We start from the raw sequence: 18,724 nt of genomic DNA on the forward strand, positions 1-18,724 counted from the left end.
TGTGCTTTCTAAGAGTAAGATGGAGGAAGTTATCTCTAATTTTATTAAATGTATAAATGCATGTACACATCTATAACGTTCATTTAAGTTACATTATATCCCTCTCCCCTCTTTAATCAGTCTACCAATCTGCAGACGTTAATAATACAAAGTTTGTGAAAATCATAAATGTTGTAATTGTAAATTCTACCGCTATTGTTCTATGTAATTAATCGATTAATTACTATAGCACGATAATTTTTATGACGACAATCCTTACCGTCCCATTTTTTATAGTTTGTTTTATCGATTATTTTATTTCGTCATCGATTTCATATAAGTACACATCTACTAAAAATTTGAAAAAAACGTGTTTCTTTTCTCAGATTCGATCTTGTACAGAAATGTACGTAATGTGAATGTAAAAAAAAGAATGTTCATGCAAGTTGAGAAAGATATGCGTACTTTTTGATTTATATATGACAGCACATTTATATAAGTTATGTAAGTTGCTTTTATGCAAACTCTTCATTCGTCGACATCGACATGGTTATACAAAAAATATGTGTGTTAAAAATTACGAAATAAAAATTGGAATTCCGTAAACTTATGCTTTAGTATTTTGATTATAATGGAATAGTTTTTATTTTAATTTTGTTGTGCATGGTTGTTGCACGTAATTGAGACAAAAACCTCTGTTTCCAACATCGCCAGGTCCCTCGGTGCTATCCGTGTGAAAAATTAATCTAAACGGCTTTACGGTGCCTGAAAAAGTAAATAAAAAGAAATGATATAAAATCATTATTTAAAGATTTTATCATTTATAAATATAAATATAATCTTTTAAACTCCGAAAATCTTCCAAATTAAGTATGTTTATATTTAATTAAATAATTTTTTTAAATAACTTTACTTTTCTTGGATCCTTTTTATTTCCTAAGTTAAAACAGAGAAATACTCACTGATAACAGACGACCCATTCAAGTTCTGGGTTTCAGAGTTAAAAGTACCGCCACACAATCGATCAATGCATGTTAATGACACTGAGGGTAACCGACCAAGATTTGTAGCACACGGTATTGACAGCCAATCGGTCATACAAGCCGTTCCTGTCATCGACACTATTTGTGTAGCCTGGGTATTACCCGTTAATGTGAATGCATTACTACGCATTACTTGCCCCGTTGTAATGCCTAATGTAGGCATCATCCCTTGAGCTACAAACACATATAAAATACTTGAATTGAATAAAATCTACTTAAATATTTTTAAATTTTATTTATGAGAATATTAAAGTACATTGTATTTCAAGATTTCTCTATAAAAAGTTAAAAGAAAATTAATTAAGTCTAAATTAATAAATCTTAAAATGTTTTATTTTTTATATATTTAAAAACCTAATTTTTTCTTATTTATACATAATATATACATAATTCTTATTTATATACATATACATATTATATTTATAATAATTATATATATATATATATATATATATATATATATACATATGTATATTTCTTATATACCATCGTCAAGACACGCCATGTACTGGATACCACAAAAGTTTCTTTCCATCCTAATGCATATACTATAATCTTGATTCGACAATTGTAGTCCAGTCGTGGGATCATAATTGAAGGACTTTATTTGGCCGGAAACTCCGGTGAAATACTGAAGACAACCCTCTTCAGCTCGATATATTGTACTGCAAGGTATCTGTGAAATTCGAACCTTCCACGATCGGGAATAAGAGTTTCCGCTTGTGACAAAGGTCAAAGTAACCGGGTTGGTTTGCCCGACACCCGTGTCTATATACACTGCAAAAAAATATCATAAAGAGTTAAATTGCAATAAGATTATTGTTTAATAAACAGTAATAGTATCAATAAAGAAAGATAGCAAATAAAATTCTTATTTTCCTTTTTCTTTTTTACTTACTGTGATTTCCGTCATTGTTACCACATATCGTCGGCACCGGATTGCCACCGGAAACGATAAATTGATCATAAACGCAGACGTTATTCATGGTTTCTGGACCTCTGATATTGAATTGTACGAAGTCTAATCTATAATAAAAGAACAAGTCATTGTAAACGATTTAAAAAATTGTGAAATTCTGGCTAAATATATAAAGAATTGCTTAATAAACTAATTTTTTTACTATCCAAATTCACTTTAAGGAATAAAACCCTTCAACTTTCAAACATTAATTAACAAAAATTGTCATTACACATTGTCATTAAGCTTTTAAATATTAATAATAAATAAATAAATATATGTATATATATGTATGTGTGTGTATATATAGTACCGATACTGGCATACATCTGGATTCGATTTCATTAGTGTCACCTGACACGATTCCATTCCGTCGAAAGTGGACGGATAGTTGGGGTTGACAAAGTATGTGTTATTGTCAGCGGTCATCCCGCTACAGGACACCGTAACTATCGGAAAATGGAGTAAAAATATAAATTAAGAAATTTCATCGTTATCACGTCTAGAATCTAAACGTTCAATTAAATTTCTTTATTTACCTATGCAACAAACCCCATAACCATTTGCGCAAACGCCGCTGGAGATGCCCCCACGTTGCGCGCATTCTGCCGCTGCAACGCACGTGCCATTCTCCCCGTTCAATCCACCGCAGATGCCGTTGTCGAACTTGACTACCGTGAACAGCGAGAAGACTACACATGTCCGTAATAATCACATAATAAGTGTTTTTTTTTTCTTTACGTTCCAATGAATACGCAGCTCAACAAAAAATAATCTTTTTTCCAAAATTAGAAAAATGAGAATAATTATTTAGTTTATTAGCAAATATCAAATGTGTACTTGATATTTGTGTACTATAATTGAATGTTAAAATAATTAGGTGCTCTAAGTTTATAGTTATTATTGCTATAATGTTGATAACCAATATACAATTGTTACAGTGACAAAAAATTTACAATTGGCACCAAAAATAATTATCAATTATAGTCATATTGACAACATATTCTTAGAAATTGAAAATTTTAATTATATATTTATTATCAAGCGAAGTAAAGCTTTTTCAGCGTGTAGTATAGTAAGTGTAGTGCAATAAATGACGTTAAATAACTCTTTTCTATAATTTTAATATTACATTTCTTAATATTTTGACACAAAACAAAATCATATCAACCATAAAAAACTATGAAAGTTATAAAAAATAATTTTCCTTTTCTTTAAACTTTCTTTTTCTTGAGCTGTGATAATTACGCTACAAATAACGTCTCACTCACGTCTTTTTTCCCTAGCAATTTGAGTGTGATTATTGTTCGGAAATTTTGACGAGTCCCATTTGCGTTTCATTATCCCTGCTGGTCTCGAAAAGGCAGATCCGGTATCATTTATCTGCCACAATCGTCTTCTATCTGCGATTCTGTGTCTACCGCGGTTGTTCCAGGCGTTGACGTAAATGTGAAACATAATACAACACATTAAAAGCGCGATCAATATCTGCTGATCCTTGATCATTTTAGAATTCACAATTCGTTTCTACACGTCAAAAAATGTTGTTAAAAAATTTTGCTATTGCTATGTTGTCGCAAAAAAATCGTCTCTTTATTAAACTTTTGTTACATAGGTTTCTTCGAATGTCACGAATCTTGAAGACGGACCACGCATATATCACTTGAGGAGACGTCAACTAACTTGTACCGGTCCAAGGTGTCAAGTTTAATATACCCAGAAACACTGTTTATACGGTCTATATACCATGCAGTAAACTATAATGCTCGAGTTGAGCTAAGTGTGTATCTACACATAAAATTTCAGAGAAAGTCGAGAAATTTAATCGACGCCCCGAATAACAGGCATTGTATTTGTCCCCTGAGTCGCGATAAGTACTTGACTTTCTCGCCACTTAAAATGCATTATAATTGCCGCCGTTAGATAAGAACGACTATCTTGTGTGAGACATTTGGAAAGTTTGCTCGCATAAATATAGTACATTACTATTTCATCATCATGTACACATATTTTGATTGCAGGATCAAGAATAATGGAGAAGAAGGAGAAACACGAGGAGCGCGGGATACATATTTTTATCGAACAAGAAAGCCATTCTACCGCTCTTTAAATAAAATCACTCGATGCATGACGTTTGTTACTACGGCGTGTAAGTTTCAAGATATCCGCGACAGATAGGATAGTAGTGGTCCGTATTGTTGCAAGAGTTCACGTAGTATGGCCAGCACCTGCGATAAAAGAATGTAGTAATTATAGCAGGATGTCTTTCGAATCTTTCAAATTTCAATTATTTTAACCTTTTGAGAACAAACAACTACTACATTATTTAATAGTCTCTCTTTGATTTTGTAAACTGCTCGCTCAATTCTCATGAAACTTTATTATTATGATTTAAAATAATGGATAATACTCAAAAATCTGAAGTCAAAAATACAAAATTCAAAAAGGTAGATATAATCTAGCGGAGAGAAGTTAAAAAATCTGTTTATCGTTCCAGGAATTATTAATATTACTTACTACTAATATCTAATAATATCTTACTACTCTTTTGAATTTTTTGATATTTTCAGGTTACATTTTAAAAATTCAACAATTCCAAGGATTCTTCTAAAAGCGAGTTTTATGATAATCAGATTTTTTTTTTGAAATTTGATTTACTTTATTATTTCAAATTAAAAAATTTTGAGATCAGAATCGAAGTGTTCCTCTCTGAAAACTTTAGAAAACTCACACGGGTCCTATATAAATTTGTTGAAAACTATTCTCAAAGAGTTAGTAATTCATTAAGTTATATTATTTCATTAACGTAAACAGAATTACTAATTTTTGTCATATGAAAGAAAGAATTAGAACAAATAGGTGACAACAAGTGACAAAAGAAAGTGCTGATAATAATAGTTGATTAAATTACGACAGTCTAGGATTGTGTAATGGAAAATTCTTATGAAAACATGGTTTATCATGCTTTCATAAGAATTTTCCATTAGGTTTATCAAACAAAATTTCACTTGTCTCTCACTTTTGTACACGTAAATATACACATATCCCAGCAGAAAGAATATTAACGCGGTAAGGTGTGCAATCGTGGATTGACGTACTACTACAGTTATGATGTGCATCGACCATCGAGGACAAATCGTAGCCGCGGGTACCCGCGGCCAATCACTTGCCACGTTTGCTAAAATAATTATATTACAATTCTTTATCTCGTTAACTACTTCAGAACATTAAATACGCATTTGTACAAGAGTTCTTAAGTTAATTAGTCATACAAATTAATCATTAATTGACGAATAAATTTTCTTTTTCCTTGGAGAAAATTTAATTTAAAATTAAAAAAAGTCCTTTTACACGCCGTTAAATACTTGTTGACTTTAAGTTCAATTGTCATATAAATTAGATAATTATCGATAAAACTTTCTTAGAAAAATTTCAACAAAATATCTGATCGTAAATATACAAACATATAAATGTTGTTACAAAATAATTATTTAGAGCTCTTATCATTAAAATATTTCAAGATTATTTTATGGGATATAGAGATAGATAAATCCACCGAAGTTTCCGTGAGACTAATTCCTTGCGCTTGATTATAACTGGGTGGTAAATCATTTATCAAAAAAGTAAATTCGTGTGATAGCAAATCGCGAAATATTGAGGAATACGTAGGTGGTGCATCTCTTAATGAGAGAATGTCCTGTAATAATAATTAAAGTAGCGATATAAAACAACGAAAATTCAAATTCAATTAGCATTATATTCTACTTGATATCTTTCATTTATAATATTTGTAACAACAAATTAAAAATTAATTGTCGAAAGAGAAAATTTAGAGCCAAGTCAAAAATATTGACATAAAAATATTAAAAAATTTTAATAACAATAAAAATTTACTTGTTAATTGTAATATAAGTATAAATATTAATATTAATATTAATAATAAAACTAGAAAACTAGTTTTGTTTTTCATTTAAAAAAGTTGATTTTTATGATTCTCCTTCACAAAAGTAATCATTACTCATATTCCTTTTCAAATTCATAAATCACAATTTTTATCTAAAATATATTTTGCTATATTTTATTATTTCAAAAATATTTTAGATCTATGTCCACCGTGTATACGCACACACGTACACATTTAGATTTAAAACATGTATTTTTAATAGATTAATCGATCAATAATAAAATATTTATAAGTAAGGAATTCTTACGAAATAAAGGTCATATTCATTCTATTACAAAATCTGATTTGATACGTCAGAGATTTCCAGAATTGGAAGTTATTTTCTAGCGTCATGGACGTTAATATTAATGTGATTTTAAAAAAGTAATTATAAGCGCGTTACAAGTAAACATTACTTTTCCAATCTTAGACATTTCCCGAATGACTATTTGCAAATTATGTACCTCGTCTCTCACAGTCAAATGATGTACACCGAAAACAATTACTAAGTTTCCATCGTCATTGTCGTCACTGTCGTTGACGTTGTTGTCTGCACTCTCTGTTGTGAAGTAATGATTGATTAATCTGCGGTCAAGACAATTCACTTAGAGATGGATAATTTAGCCTATCGTATGCAAATACTTCTTCTTGCAGATCAGATCTATGGTTTAGACTCTGAATACCTTGAAAAATAATAAATTCAATATTTTATTAATTTCACTTTTTACATCAAATTTTTTCTCTATGTTACTTATCTGGCATTTGTTCAATATTGTTGACACCAATCGTACATTGTATAATCTTGTTCAAAAAATTTAAAGTTTCTCTGACAGTCATATTTCACAAAATTATAAAAAGTGATACACCTATACGAGTAAAGTAAGTATCTATTTCAATATATCATCTAACAGATGCGCTAGTTTTTGCTTAAGAAAAAGTGTTTTAAATAAAATCATGCAGTTATATATATAATAAATTTAAAAATAAGAATATAAAAATAAATTGTAATGTAGATATAAATCTAATATATGTATTACAGAATCTATTATACTACATATATTATTATTTAAACCATACTACTTGAAGAAAACAGTCATTAGATGACAATATTTCTGAATATTGTCATAATGAAGGAGGATGCCTTGCATTATTAGAATATTAATGTTCCACAGAAGTCGTTATTAAAGAACAAGACAAAATTCAATTTCCTTATAAGATTATTAACAAAAATAAATTTTTTATGTTTGTAATTATCACATGGCAATCATCCTTACATTATTTATGATAGAGTCACTGTCGAAAGATTTACATATGTATAATACATAATTCTGTAGTCTATTATAGCCTATTATAGACCAACGTGCGTAATGTGAAATTATAGCATCTTTGTGAATGTAGCACCCCTAAAAAAAAAGTTATATTAGTGGGCCATTTTTGTTCATACAATTTCTAAGAGTATCAATTTTCTATATACTTCGATATATTTACAATAATATATTTTTTCAAATGTATTATTCTAATTTTTATTTAAAAAGTTTAAAGAAGATAAATGCTTTCAAAATTTTTTAAACATTTTTACTAACCAATAAAAATAAAAGCGTGTTGGACATAATTGATCCACACATTTAAGGTCTGAAGATACCAAAAATATGACGAGCAAGTGTTAAAATCTAGAAAGCTTTTATTTAAAAAAAAATTATATTGATCAAAATATAATTAACCGTATGAAAGATTTTTTAAAAATCATGTTAAAATTTATATTTAAAATATCCGGTTTTGAAATATTTCTATATATGTATACACATGCAATATCCACATATTTGCTTTTACCTAAAATTAGAAATCGCACGAAAATTGTATCAATTTTTAAATAATGTGTAAAATAATACAGTAAATATATATGGGTGCAATGAAAAAGTATGCCTTCCAGTATTTTCGCCCTTTCCAGATCGAAGATAGAAATCGAGCAGGAAGGTAACAGGGGTAACAAACATCAACATGCGCCGACGCCATTGCGCAAACGGTAAATGACAAGGCGAGGCGAGGCGCGGCGAGACGAAGTGAGACGACGTGACGTGACGCGACGCAACGCGACGCGAGACCGAAACAAGAGCGAATTGCGCTCGGTGGCACTCGGCGACGAATCCGGATCCGGGCATCGGCGGCCGTTGGCGGCGGCGAGCGAGAACGGGCGAAGAGAAGCGAGGAGACGAGTGCGCGGCGCGGCGAGGCGAGGCGAGACGAGGCGAGACGAGGCGAGAACAGCCGAAATGGAGGAGAACCAAACATCGGAAAGTGTCGCCGTGCTACCGGACATGTCCGAACCGTTGACGAGCGAGACCGAGGAGGCGGCCGCGCTGACGAGCGAACACGAGGCACATCCCGTCGCGGTAACGGCGAACGTTGCTGCGGTTCCGGGTGTATCAGGTGTTCCTGGGGTCGGCGTGCCGGTCTCTCTTCCTGTCGGCTCCATCATCGGCGTAGCGAACTCGACCAATGGCACGACTTTCAACGTCATCACCTCGGATCAACTACAGGTACATCTGTAGGGCCGCGAGGACACTTTTATGGCCTCGAAGATGTTCGTACGAAAGACGCGGGAAATTAACGTAGTGGACACAGTTCCCCTCTCTTTCCCCCCTTTCTCTCTGTCCAATCTGGCACAAATGGCACATTCGTCATGACAATAACACAGAATTGTACGAGAGCATCTGTTCAGCGTACTGTACTGACTTATTCTTGCGACACTTTAATTCTATTCGAAAATTGTAACCTTTCAGAAAAGTTTACAGCCTTAATGTATTCTCATTTTGTCGTGTAAAATGTATGTTAAGATTATACACTTGAGCATTATTAACTCTTGTTTACATTATTTAAAATGTATTATTTAACAATCATTATTTTATATATAAGCAAATAATTAGATTCTTATATATAATTTAATTTTCTTCAAAGAATTTGATAATCTTAAATATCAGCAAAATATATTTTTATTTCAATATTATAATAGTCATCTGAAAAAGAACACTATGACTGTGCTCCATTTAAATATTGCGATGCTCATAAGCATTGTTCATTCTTATTTAATATTTGCAATAAAGATGAAATAATGAATACAGGCATTGTGAGCTTTGAGTGAAGTACAGGCCAAATATGATTTTTAATAATAATAGTATTAAAAAATTTTAATTTTTAATTTGAAAGTATTGTATGTTATATATGTATATGTATAATATATAATACATATATATACACATCAATTTTTTTTCCTTTTAATTCTCATGAAAATTATTATTGAATAATAAAAATATATTTTTCTTAATATTTATATCAAATATTTTTCATGTAAACAAGTCATTTACATTTTGAAGATAAATATATTTTTAAAGCAGGATTGTCCTTTTTTTAGTGATTTTTCAGATGTCACAAAATAAAAATTGTACTTTAAGCTTATTTTTTACTTGTAGCTGCCAGGTTCAGGACAATTTAAGCAAATGCTATGTGTTGACAATGGGTTTATTTGCGAACCACGTCATGAGAAAGACTCAGATCCTCTACGTTGGAATGGTGAGCTGAAAGCAACTCACATAGTGATTCAGAACAGCACGGATGAAACAGAAACAGAGCAGATACATGTATCTACACCCAGCTCTCAACCAATATACAGCTGGGCAGATTCGGCGAATTTGGCAGTACTGCCTGTCAGATGTAAGAATACAAATGCAGAATTGCATAAGAGTAGATTTGGATCTGGTGGCAGAGGACGATGTATTAAACTTGGTTCAGAATGGTATACACCTAGCGAATTTGAAGCTCTCTGCGGCAGAGCATCTAGCAAAGACTGGAAACGAAGTATTCGATTTGGTGGAAGGAGTTTACAGACTCTTATAGACGAACAGATTTTGAAACCTCATGCCACTTCTTGCACTTGTGCGGCATGTTGTGATGACGACAGTGCGGTAAGCAAATCACTTGCGATTCAATATTTTTGTTCTAATACATGAAATTGATACATACGCTCGAGATTACATAAAAACGCAAGCGCGCGTACCCACATACACACACACAAGTTATTTTAAATTGTATGATATTAATATATTCAGACAGGACCAGTGCGCCTCTTCACACCGTACAAACGTCGGAAAAGACCCAAAGATTCATCTGACGGAGAGGCACCCTCGCGCAAACACAAGATCGAAATTTCGCGAGAAGGTAGCAACGAAGAGAGCGGCGACGAGGTTGTTGTACCTGACAAAGAAGTCTGGCCACAATTTGTTTCTGCAGATGGGCTAGTCGTGCAACAGCCTCAGGAACAAGACACAGTTGTGCAAAATGCACAAACAGAAAGTAGCCAAGGCGATGAGGTTTTTAAGAAACTAGATGAAATGTCAAATAAAATGATGAAATTGGCTTATGAATTTCGACGGGTCTTAGAAGAAGCGAAAGAATTAAACAGGCAGCAGAGACGAGAGCAGGCGTTAGTCGCACAACTCGGAGGACGGGCCGATGTCATTGAGACTGTTGGATTACAACCGACGTCTGATACCCATAATAAAAAGGTAAAGTCTTTACATTTGCAAATAAAATATTTTTGTTTTACATTTGATGTTTTATTTTTGTATTATACACTGGCGCAAAAAACAAGACAAAAATTTTGACCGAATTTTTAGGCAATCTTCAAAGTGATGCAACTTTGCGAAAAATCATCCAAATTGCATGTACTTTTTTTAAATTAAAGGGCACAGACTCTACTTTGAGAATCCTTAGGCGAAAGTTTGATTTATTAAGTGTGAACTTTTTGTATCGCATGAAAACCAAACTTTTTTTTTTAATTGAAAAAAGTAAAAGTTTATCATTCACAAGTTTCTCGTTAAAATCTTGCTAATATTAATCCAAATTCTTAAGTTCATTCTTTTCTAAGCGATTAAAAAAGAACATGTTGATACGATGTTTTTTGTTGATTGCACACGAGTTTGAAATTTGCACTGCATTTTAGGGTATTTTAGCGCATAAATACGGTATTTGTTTTAATATCATGAATTTTGAGTATCAATATGATATTGCACATTAATTTTATTCGTGTTTAACTCAATCATACCGCCGTCATCAGTGACCCAATGTGCACCACGGACCCGATGGAGGTTGATGGTTGGATTTTGCACATCGTATGGTTCTGAAATTCATCAATGGAAATTTGCACTTACTGATCTGAATATAACGAATAGCTGACGCGTTAATTTTATTGAAGTCAACAGAAGGTTCGCCATTTTAGCAGCCTGCTCAGATCACACATAAATATACACATGCTCGTACATAAAAAATAAAAATTAAAATTTTATTTAAAGAATCGGCCCACTTTTCGGGGCTACATTTTTGTGCGATACAAAAGGTTAATACTTAACAAATCAAACTTTCACCTAGGGATTCTTAAAGTAGAGTCTTTGCCCTGTAATTAAAAAAAAAGTACATGTAATTTGAATAATTTTTCACAGAGTTGCATCACTTTGATTGCCTAAAAATTCGGTCAAAATTTTTGTCTTTTTTTTGCGCCAGTGTATAAGTTTTTCTTTACAAGCGTGTTTGAAATTTCAAAAGCAAAATAATTTTTTTGTACATGTACTCAGTTTCTCTAAACCTTATAAGCAATATATTTTAAGGCTGTTGTTGAAAAAATGTTCTTCATAAAAAATAATCCTTAAAAATAATTATTTAAAAGAAAAAAGAAAATTTACTTTTAAAGGGATAAATTGAATAATGTTTTTCTTAGCAGTAGAATTTTTCGGTGTATTTTATACACATTTATTAATTAATCAGAAAGAATCAGTTTTAGCATATATAAGTAAAACACAATTACAAACAAAATATAAAGTATAATAAAAATACAAAATATAAAAATATGAGCACAAATTAAAAATATATATATATATGTAATAAATTTCAGTGTGGCAACTGTAATCGAGAAGCATTTGCAGAATGCTCTCTATGCAGACGCACGCCGTACTGTTCAACATTTTGTCAGCGCAAAGACTGGGGAAGCCACCAAATAGAGTGTGTGAGGGGCGCGGCTGAGACTGTGATGCTTATAGTAGAAAGCGGCAATGGAGACACTAGCGCTCTTCCGACAACCGCGACAGACCAATAGCTAGTGTTTCTCACACCAATTCACCAAAGGAATGCAGAAAACGAAGAATCCGATATGGAAACATTGAAATTCCAAGAGAAAACAGACTCGAAACATTCGCGTTGCACACAAGAATGACAAAATGTGTGTGTGTGTGTGTGTGGTGTGTACATGGAGAGATAAAATATTTTGTTGCGTGTATAGGTAATACATGTACAATACACATATGCGTGCGTGTGCAAATAAGGCCGCCACACACATTTTTGTACAACCCATAATATAAGAGAATTAATCAGAGGTTATTTCTATCTTGGGGAGGAAAATAGACGATTCTGATTGATGATTCTCTTATGCGTTATGCAAAAGTGTGTACGGCGGCCTATACACGCACGTAAAGTGTGTGTGTTATATATATGTATATATGTATGTGTATGTACATATGTACATATGTATTAATGATCAAATTCTGAAATAGCAATTTGAAAAAGAAGATAAAAAAAGATAGTAAAAAGTATTTGTAGATGCTGTGTATAAATACATTTAAGTATATGTCAGATTTGTATTAATACAAAATTGTATTTGTACTAATATAACATTTGCACTAATTATATTTATTGGCTGTAGAAATTTATTGGAAATTAAATGTTTTAATTCAAATATAAATCTCTTAGCAGTAATCGAGAAATGAAAGACCAAGATCATAATTAATTGTATAATAACATAAACTCGTATAATATCGAGCAAAATAAAATATATGGATATATAGACTGACACAATGAATATCGTAAATAAATCCGCTGCTGATACAGAATTTTTATGTTTCCAAAGTCCTTAAAAGCAGGAAGGAAAAATTTCAAAATCCAAAAAAAGGAAAAATTTTATGCTCGTAATTAAGCATATTAAAGTGCTATCTGTTTTATCTTTCGGACATTTAATTATGTTGCATCCATTATAATTATAAAATTTTGTATTTTATTGTTTCTTTATAATTTTGATAGTATTATATATGTACTTTAAACGTACAGTTAGTAAGGTCCCTCTTTTTTTTCCCCGATATTTCAATTATTAAAGTGACTTTTAAAAAAAAATGTTTCGCGAAAAGAAAAAAAATTCTTTTTGCAAGCCAGATAAATTATATAAAATTATAATTATTAATTTATTTCAACAAAGTTCTAATTTTAATAGTTACATAATGTTAAAGTTAAGGTGATGCTGGACTGCCTCAAACTTGATCGAGGTCGATATGTAGAGTCATTCATGCACATCATTAATGAGATTTCGTATATATCTCTTTTATAAATTTGGAAATTCTTTTCCAGAATTAAAGGACACATTAATATCCATCTGTGAATTGGACTTTATATCGAGGACAAAAAAGTTTTTTTTTTTTATTGCTTATCAACTTTTTACGCGTATATAACCTTCGTTTATATAAATTTTCGTTTCACAATTTCATCTCAATTAGGCACTAAAATCTAATTTTCGAAACTCGACACTGTTTGTTCTCGTCGTCTACTAGTCTGTGAATACAAATTTCGTAGGTACAAACTGTAGATCTTTTATATTAAGCAAACATTGTTATGACGTGACAGCAAATTAACAATTTTTTTTCGTTTTTGGAGGAAATTCCACTCCACAGACTGATAGCAATGCGTATTCTTTTATTCTGGAGAAGGATTTCCAAATCTATAAAAGAAATAAAAAGATATTGTTAAACAAAAATTACTATCTTTTTGTTGGTAAAACAGACAACTCCAGCATCCCCTTAAGAATTAGTATATTGTATAATAAGCGAGTCTATTATTGCCTGTAAGTGTATTCACTCACACGAGTGGGTAATAGTCTATAATCGATCCGCACATGTTGTACTCAATTTTTTTACGCGTGCGCACGCGCGCGTGTGTGTATGTGTGTGTAAAGAAGATACCCTTAATAAAGATAGAATAAAAAGATTAATTTTCCTGCTACATAATGAACAATATAACTTGATATGTGATACTTATAAATAAAATTTTAAACAATTTTGCTGTTGGAATATGCACCAATTTTATAATTTCTTTTTTAAGCATTTGTATAATGTAATATCATGTATCTTTCTAATGTCGCGTGGTTTTACCTAAACCATATAATAATGTAATCTTGTGCAATAAACCAATAACAGTAAGTATATGAGGAAAAAATTTTCTTTCAGAATTTATTTCTTAAAATCGTAGTAGTCATGTGTATAGAATAACAAAAATTAACATAAATTTCGAAGGAATGTACTATTTATTTAATAGAGTTTTAATAAAATTGCTATAAATTTTTAGTAAATTATAGTAAATTGTACTAAAAATTTTTCGAAGTCCATGTTCTAAAACTACTGTGAATTTGAGAATAAATTTTAAGAGAAAATCTTTCCGTGTAGGATGAAAAAATTAAGATACATCTATAGAAAAGATAATTACACTGATATATTACACACGTACAGACTTTTATACTGAATATAAAACATTAAAAAGTTCTTTTATAAATACAATTTAATAATTTCCATAATGCCTCAATCTGTATAGCAAAGCAGAACTCGTTCTATTCGAAATACTGAGGTAACCACTACTGGGGGAAAAGGCAATCGTTTGTGGTAAACCTATATTGGTTTGAAGCGTCGGAAAGTTCGAAAATACAGTAAATGACGGCAGGTGCAACATCTTAAATGCGTTGTGTTTGTCAAATGACGCCGCGTTTAATATCTCGGAAGTTGGATTAAATTTCAAATTCGTAACACTAGTTACGAGATTCATCACTATCTTTAGAGGCATTGGGCTTTGATTTTCTAGCACGGTTTTCATGTCGTACAGATTAACTACGCCTTGTGCGCTCCCGGTAGCTATGAATTGGCCACTTGGAGACACTGCGAGCGATGTGCAAGACAAGTTTCCATCGTCTATGACACGATTGACGCACGTACGAGTATTCATATCCCATACATACATCTCGCTGCTGTCTACAGATGAAAGAAAAATTAATCGATTTTTGGGGATGTTCAAGGTAGCCTTTGAGTATTCTAAAGATCGTAAAAAACGTTTACTCTTAAAATCTTTTAGAATATTTAAGAACCAACCTGTATATCGAGATAAAAATCATATGGATCTTACCGCCATGCGTGATAAGCGTTTTATTGTCTGGTGTGAATGCTAGAACTCTGCATTTAGAATTCATCTTAAATGTACTGACGAGTTCCTTAGTACAGCTATGTAACAAATATATCTCGCCGGATCTTCCGCACAATGCTATTAATTTGCCATCAGGGGATACTTCGTAACGCTGAAAGTATCAAAATGTATATTTCAATCTACAAAATCATTTCTAATATTAATTAGAAGATTAGGTCATAACTTACAGACCTTCATGTTTGTAATCCCGTAGGGCAAAAGTAATTTATATGTCCTGCCATTCATCAAATCGTAAGTATGGCAATATGGATAATATTGAGAGCCAAGTAAAATTTCCGTCCCATCCTTCATAAATGTCGCTTTGCTGATGGGATATTTTTTAAATTGCATGCTATGCAATTTATCATTTGTATGGCCATCCACCTAAAAAAATAGATATAATTTATATATTAATAATAATCTATAACAATATTAGTACATTAATAATAATCGATAGTCTAATAATTTGATTAATTTAATTAAAAAAAAAATTATTTTAAAAATTAAAAAAATTAATTTTCCTTTTTTACATTTTTTAAATCTGCCAATTGCAAGTCGATTTCTCCTACACATCATGTATCATTCTTCCTTAATTTTAAACTTTAAAATAATTATTTAAATACCTGAAATAAGGACAGAATGCCTGACGAACCAGCAACTAGAGCTACAGTGGATGATGGATGAAATTCCACACTAGTAATAATAGGACCTTCTGTATGAGTACTCTTATTCAAAGCTTTGAGCACTTTGATATCAATAATATTTTTTGGCAAATTTTTTACTTTTGGGGTTTCCAAATGGCAACTATGCTAAATATTGAAAATTATACTAAAATTAAATCTATTGAGTTGAAATAATATTCTATGATACCAACGTACCTTCAAGATGTCACTGTCCAAATCATCGACATCAGGATTATCATTTCTTTCAAGTTTAGCCCATTTTGGAGTACCCACAAACAATTTGTATCTGTTTTCTAAATATGTTGTATATAATTTTTCTGGTCTTTTGCATGGCAATTTGCGATTCTGTGTATTCAAAGCTGAATCCACACTGTTATAAAAATATATAACATAGAGAAGTACATAGTTAATAATCCAAGAGAAGATAAATATCTAAGTGAATGAGTTTAGTAGTTTTTGTTTAAAAAATTTAAGAGATTAAAATAATATTTAATAAGATTTTGTTTACATTAAAATAGAATTAGTTCAGACATTCTATCACCTTGAATTTTACAAAGTATAGAAAAAATGTTTAAAAGATTCTAAGTGAATTTTCACCCAGAATTGTATGTTAATGTAAGAATACAAGTAGCATTCCAGAATTAAATATTTTATTAAAAAATACTTCTTTTTACGTGTAATTGTAGTCGTCTTCATCTATCCATGCTACTTTTTTTCCCTCCTGTTTCATATCATCACTACGATTCAAAATTGAAACATCTTTCTTTGATTCATCCTCACTATCTTTACTATCTTCAATATCCTTCTCATTATCCTTATCATCATCTTTGTCTACGATCTTTTCACATAGATTATCTTTTAGCTGTGTCTCAGATTTATCATCTAATAAATTATTTATAATGTCACTCGTATCGCCAAAAACTATTTTTTCTAACCTGCAAATTAAACACATCGTTAAATATTCGTAAAAAATATTTTAAAGAACCATCGCACCAGATTATCTTATTCTCATATTTTACCTAGCTTCTTCGTTAGCGTCGTATTCATTTTTCCATTTCTTCCTTAAAGGCGTCCTGAATTTTCGATTGTACAATACTTCCGATCTATTGCCTTTATCCTCATCATTTTGATTATACTTAAAAACATTTTTACGCTTAAAAATCTGTTTAATTTGTTTATCCATGTCACTTTATTCGATAAGACAATAGATTTAACATAGACTATGATTTAAATAAAATTAACGATTTAATTAAATATCACAATAAAGTTCTTCGCACAAAACCAAGCTACCACCAAGCTACAATCTATACAGCTAAAATCCTCCTTTTTTATAATCAGCCCAAATCAGCCACGTGTAGATGTATGCATGGTGAAATGTGGAATGGATTGAATGGATGTAGGGCAATGTAGGGATCATGAAGTAATTGGCCTGTTCTTTTTACCTGCACTATTATACACTGGTGCAGTAAGTTAAATGGTCTGTTCTTTCTAGCTGCACTGTTGCACTGGTGTAATAAGTTAGAATGAGAAAAAATATACTTGCTTAAGGCTCTCACACATGAATTGACATAACCGTAAAGGTGCTTTTTCACGCTGACGCTTGACGCTCATTTTCAGCGTCAAAAGACATCATGTGATTAAAAATAAAGATACCCATTCGTCATTTTTAGTCGCGTGACGTCTTTTAACGCTGAAAATGAGCGTCAAGCGTCAGCGTGAAAAGGCACCTTAACAGTAAGGGCCACCGCACAAACTTTTCCATAACGCGTTATGTTACGTTAAGTACTCCATACAAACCTAAGTTGTACTTAAAATTTAACTTAAATCAACGCACAAAGAAATCCTTAACGTAAGAACTTAAGAACTTACGTTAAGGATTTCTTTGTGCGTTAATTTAAGTTAAATTTTAAGTACAACTTAGGTTCGTATGGAGTACTTAACGTAACGTAACGCGTTATGGAAGAGTTTGTGCGGTGGCCCTAAGGTTTCGATCAATCACGTACTTGAATTAGCCGGTTACGGCAGGTTACGGTTATGGTCGCCCAATCCGACGCGTCAAAACCTTACGTTATGGTTATGTCAATTCATGTGTGAGGGCCTTGAGGGCCTTTACGCCACATGTGATGGCACCCTGAAGCGCTACTAATCGTCGTGCGAGCATACGAAATAGAAAATTTTCGAAACGAATTTGTCTCCGTTCGTTGGATCTCGGCGCGTATATAATTTTCATTCAAACGGTTTTCTCGCCGCTTTCCTCGGCCTGCGTTTCCATGAAGTTACGTGACGTCACGTACCACTTTTCTGCCATATTTTTTTTTTTTTTTTTTTGATTCGCCGCCAATCAGACGAGTCGTACTTTTTACGTATTTTTCCAAATGTAACGGTCGCGACAAGTGAAATTCTCGCGCGCGGTTTACGTTTTACTCGTGTGTAATAAATTATCCGGATTATCAGGAGTGCCGAATAAAGTATCGGGCAATCGTTATTAATGTGCGGTTCGAGAATAGCAGAATGATGTCAACAGAAAGCGGCATCCACATGGATCGAGCGACTCGGTATTAAATATATATATTTTATTATTATTTACCTGCTTTTGTGTTTGAGTTTATGAATAATATTTATCATATTTTCAGAATCAAAACCAGAAAAAGAATGTAGCAGCAGCAGGAACAGCGACAGCAATTGGTGAGTGAATTTTTATCAAATCGATTAATTGAATTTATATCATGTATATGTTGTATTGCACATTTATAGAACACGATTATGCACATTTACATGAAACAGATTTAAAATATGAATGCATATA

The 18,724-nt window shown here is 31.8% G+C and overlaps 3 protein-coding genes and 2 long non-coding RNA genes across 6 annotated transcripts; 2 read left to right on the forward strand and 3 right to left on the reverse strand.

Annotated features, from left to right (window-relative positions):
* Nucleotides 1-15: 15 nt before the first annotated feature.
* LOC105836164 lies at nucleotides 16-3,598 on the reverse strand. The gene is made up of 7 exons (XM_012680008.3): nucleotides 3,252-3,598; nucleotides 2,520-2,672; nucleotides 2,294-2,429; nucleotides 1,921-2,048; nucleotides 1,509-1,799; nucleotides 942-1,196; nucleotides 16-744 (listed from the first exon to the last, which is right to left on the reverse strand). Exons 1-7 carry the CDS (start codon nucleotides 3,484-3,486, stop codon nucleotides 623-625), a joined length of 1,320 nt encoding a protein of 439 aa, XP_012535462.2. The 5' UTR covers nucleotides 3,487-3,598; the 3' UTR covers nucleotides 16-622.
* LOC114254447 lies at nucleotides 3,282-4,814 on the forward strand. Its single transcript, XR_003625819.2, has 2 exons — nucleotides 3,282-3,423; nucleotides 3,596-4,814. It is a non-coding gene; the product is annotated as an uncharacterized LOC114254447 (long non-coding RNA).
* A 464-nt stretch (nucleotides 4,815-5,278) lies between these two features.
* LOC118646314 lies at nucleotides 5,279-7,891 on the reverse strand. Its single transcript, XR_004963870.1, has 3 exons — nucleotides 7,754-7,891; nucleotides 6,388-7,326; nucleotides 5,279-5,677 (listed from the first exon to the last, which is right to left on the reverse strand). It is a non-coding gene; the product is annotated as an uncharacterized LOC118646314 (long non-coding RNA).
* Nucleotides 7,892-7,920: 29 nt separating this feature from the next.
* LOC105836165 (deformed epidermal autoregulatory factor 1 homolog) lies at nucleotides 7,921-12,913 on the forward strand. Its single transcript, XM_012680009.3, has 4 exons — nucleotides 7,921-8,460; nucleotides 9,391-9,882; nucleotides 10,027-10,482; nucleotides 11,865-12,913. The coding sequence occupies exons 1-4, from the start codon at nucleotides 7,951-7,953 to the stop codon at nucleotides 12,063-12,065; spliced, it is 1,659 nt and encodes a 552-aa protein (XP_012535463.1). The 5' UTR covers nucleotides 7,921-7,950; the 3' UTR covers nucleotides 12,066-12,913.
* Nucleotides 12,914-13,647: 734 nt separating this feature from the next.
* Nucleotides 13,648-17,382, reverse strand: LOC105836169 (U3 small nucleolar RNA-associated protein 18 homolog). 2 transcript variants are annotated; one of them, XM_012680015.3, is made up of 7 exons: nucleotides 16,938-17,381; nucleotides 16,593-16,853; nucleotides 16,114-16,288; nucleotides 15,859-16,044; nucleotides 15,428-15,619; nucleotides 15,179-15,347; nucleotides 13,648-15,027 (listed from the first exon to the last, which is right to left on the reverse strand). In XM_012680015.3, exons 1-7 carry the CDS (start codon nucleotides 17,099-17,101, stop codon nucleotides 14,564-14,566), a joined length of 1,611 nt encoding a protein of 536 aa, XP_012535469.2. In that variant the 5' UTR covers nucleotides 17,102-17,381; the 3' UTR covers nucleotides 13,648-14,563. The 2 variants fall into 2 exon arrangements, with proteins under 2 accessions (XP_012535469.2, XP_036144804.1); XM_036288911.1 differs by lacking the exon at nucleotides 15,859-16,044 and having other exon boundaries at nucleotides 16,938-17,382.
* Nucleotides 17,383-18,724: the final 1,342 nt, after the last annotated feature.

This window comes from Monomorium pharaonis, chromosome 6 (assembly GCF_013373865.1).
Source record: "Monomorium pharaonis isolate MP-MQ-018 chromosome 6, ASM1337386v2, whole genome shotgun sequence".
Lineage (NCBI taxonomy): Eukaryota > Metazoa > Arthropoda > Insecta > Hymenoptera > Formicidae > Monomorium > Monomorium pharaonis.

What these genes read in the sequence shown, in the direction of transcription:
- LOC105836164 (XM_012680008.3), bottom strand. Translation starts at nt 3,486, where the DNA reads ATGATCAAGGATCAGCAGATATTGATCGCGCTTTTAATGTGTTGTATT. An exon ending in CCAGATGTATGCCAGTATCG is followed by an intron (nt 2,049 to 2,293) that starts GTACTATATATA and finishes CTTTTATTATAG; the next exon opens with ATTAGACTTCGTACAATTCA. An exon ending in CATGGCGTGTCTTGACGATG is followed by an intron (nt 1,197 to 1,508) that starts GTATATAAGAAA and finishes ATGTGTTTGTAG; the next exon opens with CTCAAGGGATGATGCCTACA.
- LOC105836165 (XM_012680009.3), top strand. Translation starts at nt 7,951, where the DNA reads ATGACAAGGCGAGGCGAGGCGCGGCGAGACGAAGTGAGACGACGTGAC. An exon ending in TCACCTCGGATCAACTACAG is followed by an intron (nt 8,461 to 9,390) that starts GTACATCTGTAG and finishes TTTTACTTGTAG; the next exon opens with CTGCCAGGTTCAGGACAATT. An exon ending in GTTGTGATGACGACAGTGCG is followed by an intron (nt 9,883 to 10,026) that starts GTAAGCAAATCA and finishes TAATATATTCAG; the next exon opens with ACAGGACCAGTGCGCCTCTT.
- LOC105836169 (XM_012680015.3), bottom strand. Translation starts at nt 17,101, where the DNA reads ATGGATAAACAAATTAAACAGATTTTTAAGCGTAAAAATGTTTTTAAG. An exon ending in TGGACAGTGACATCTTGAAG is followed by an intron (nt 16,045 to 16,113) that starts GTACGTTGGTAT and finishes TTCAATATTTAG; the next exon opens with CATAGTTGCCATTTGGAAAC. An exon ending in ACGGGATTACAAACATGAAG is followed by an intron (nt 15,348 to 15,427) that starts GTCTGTAAGTTA and finishes TGATACTTTCAG; the next exon opens with CGTTACGAAGTATCCCCTGA.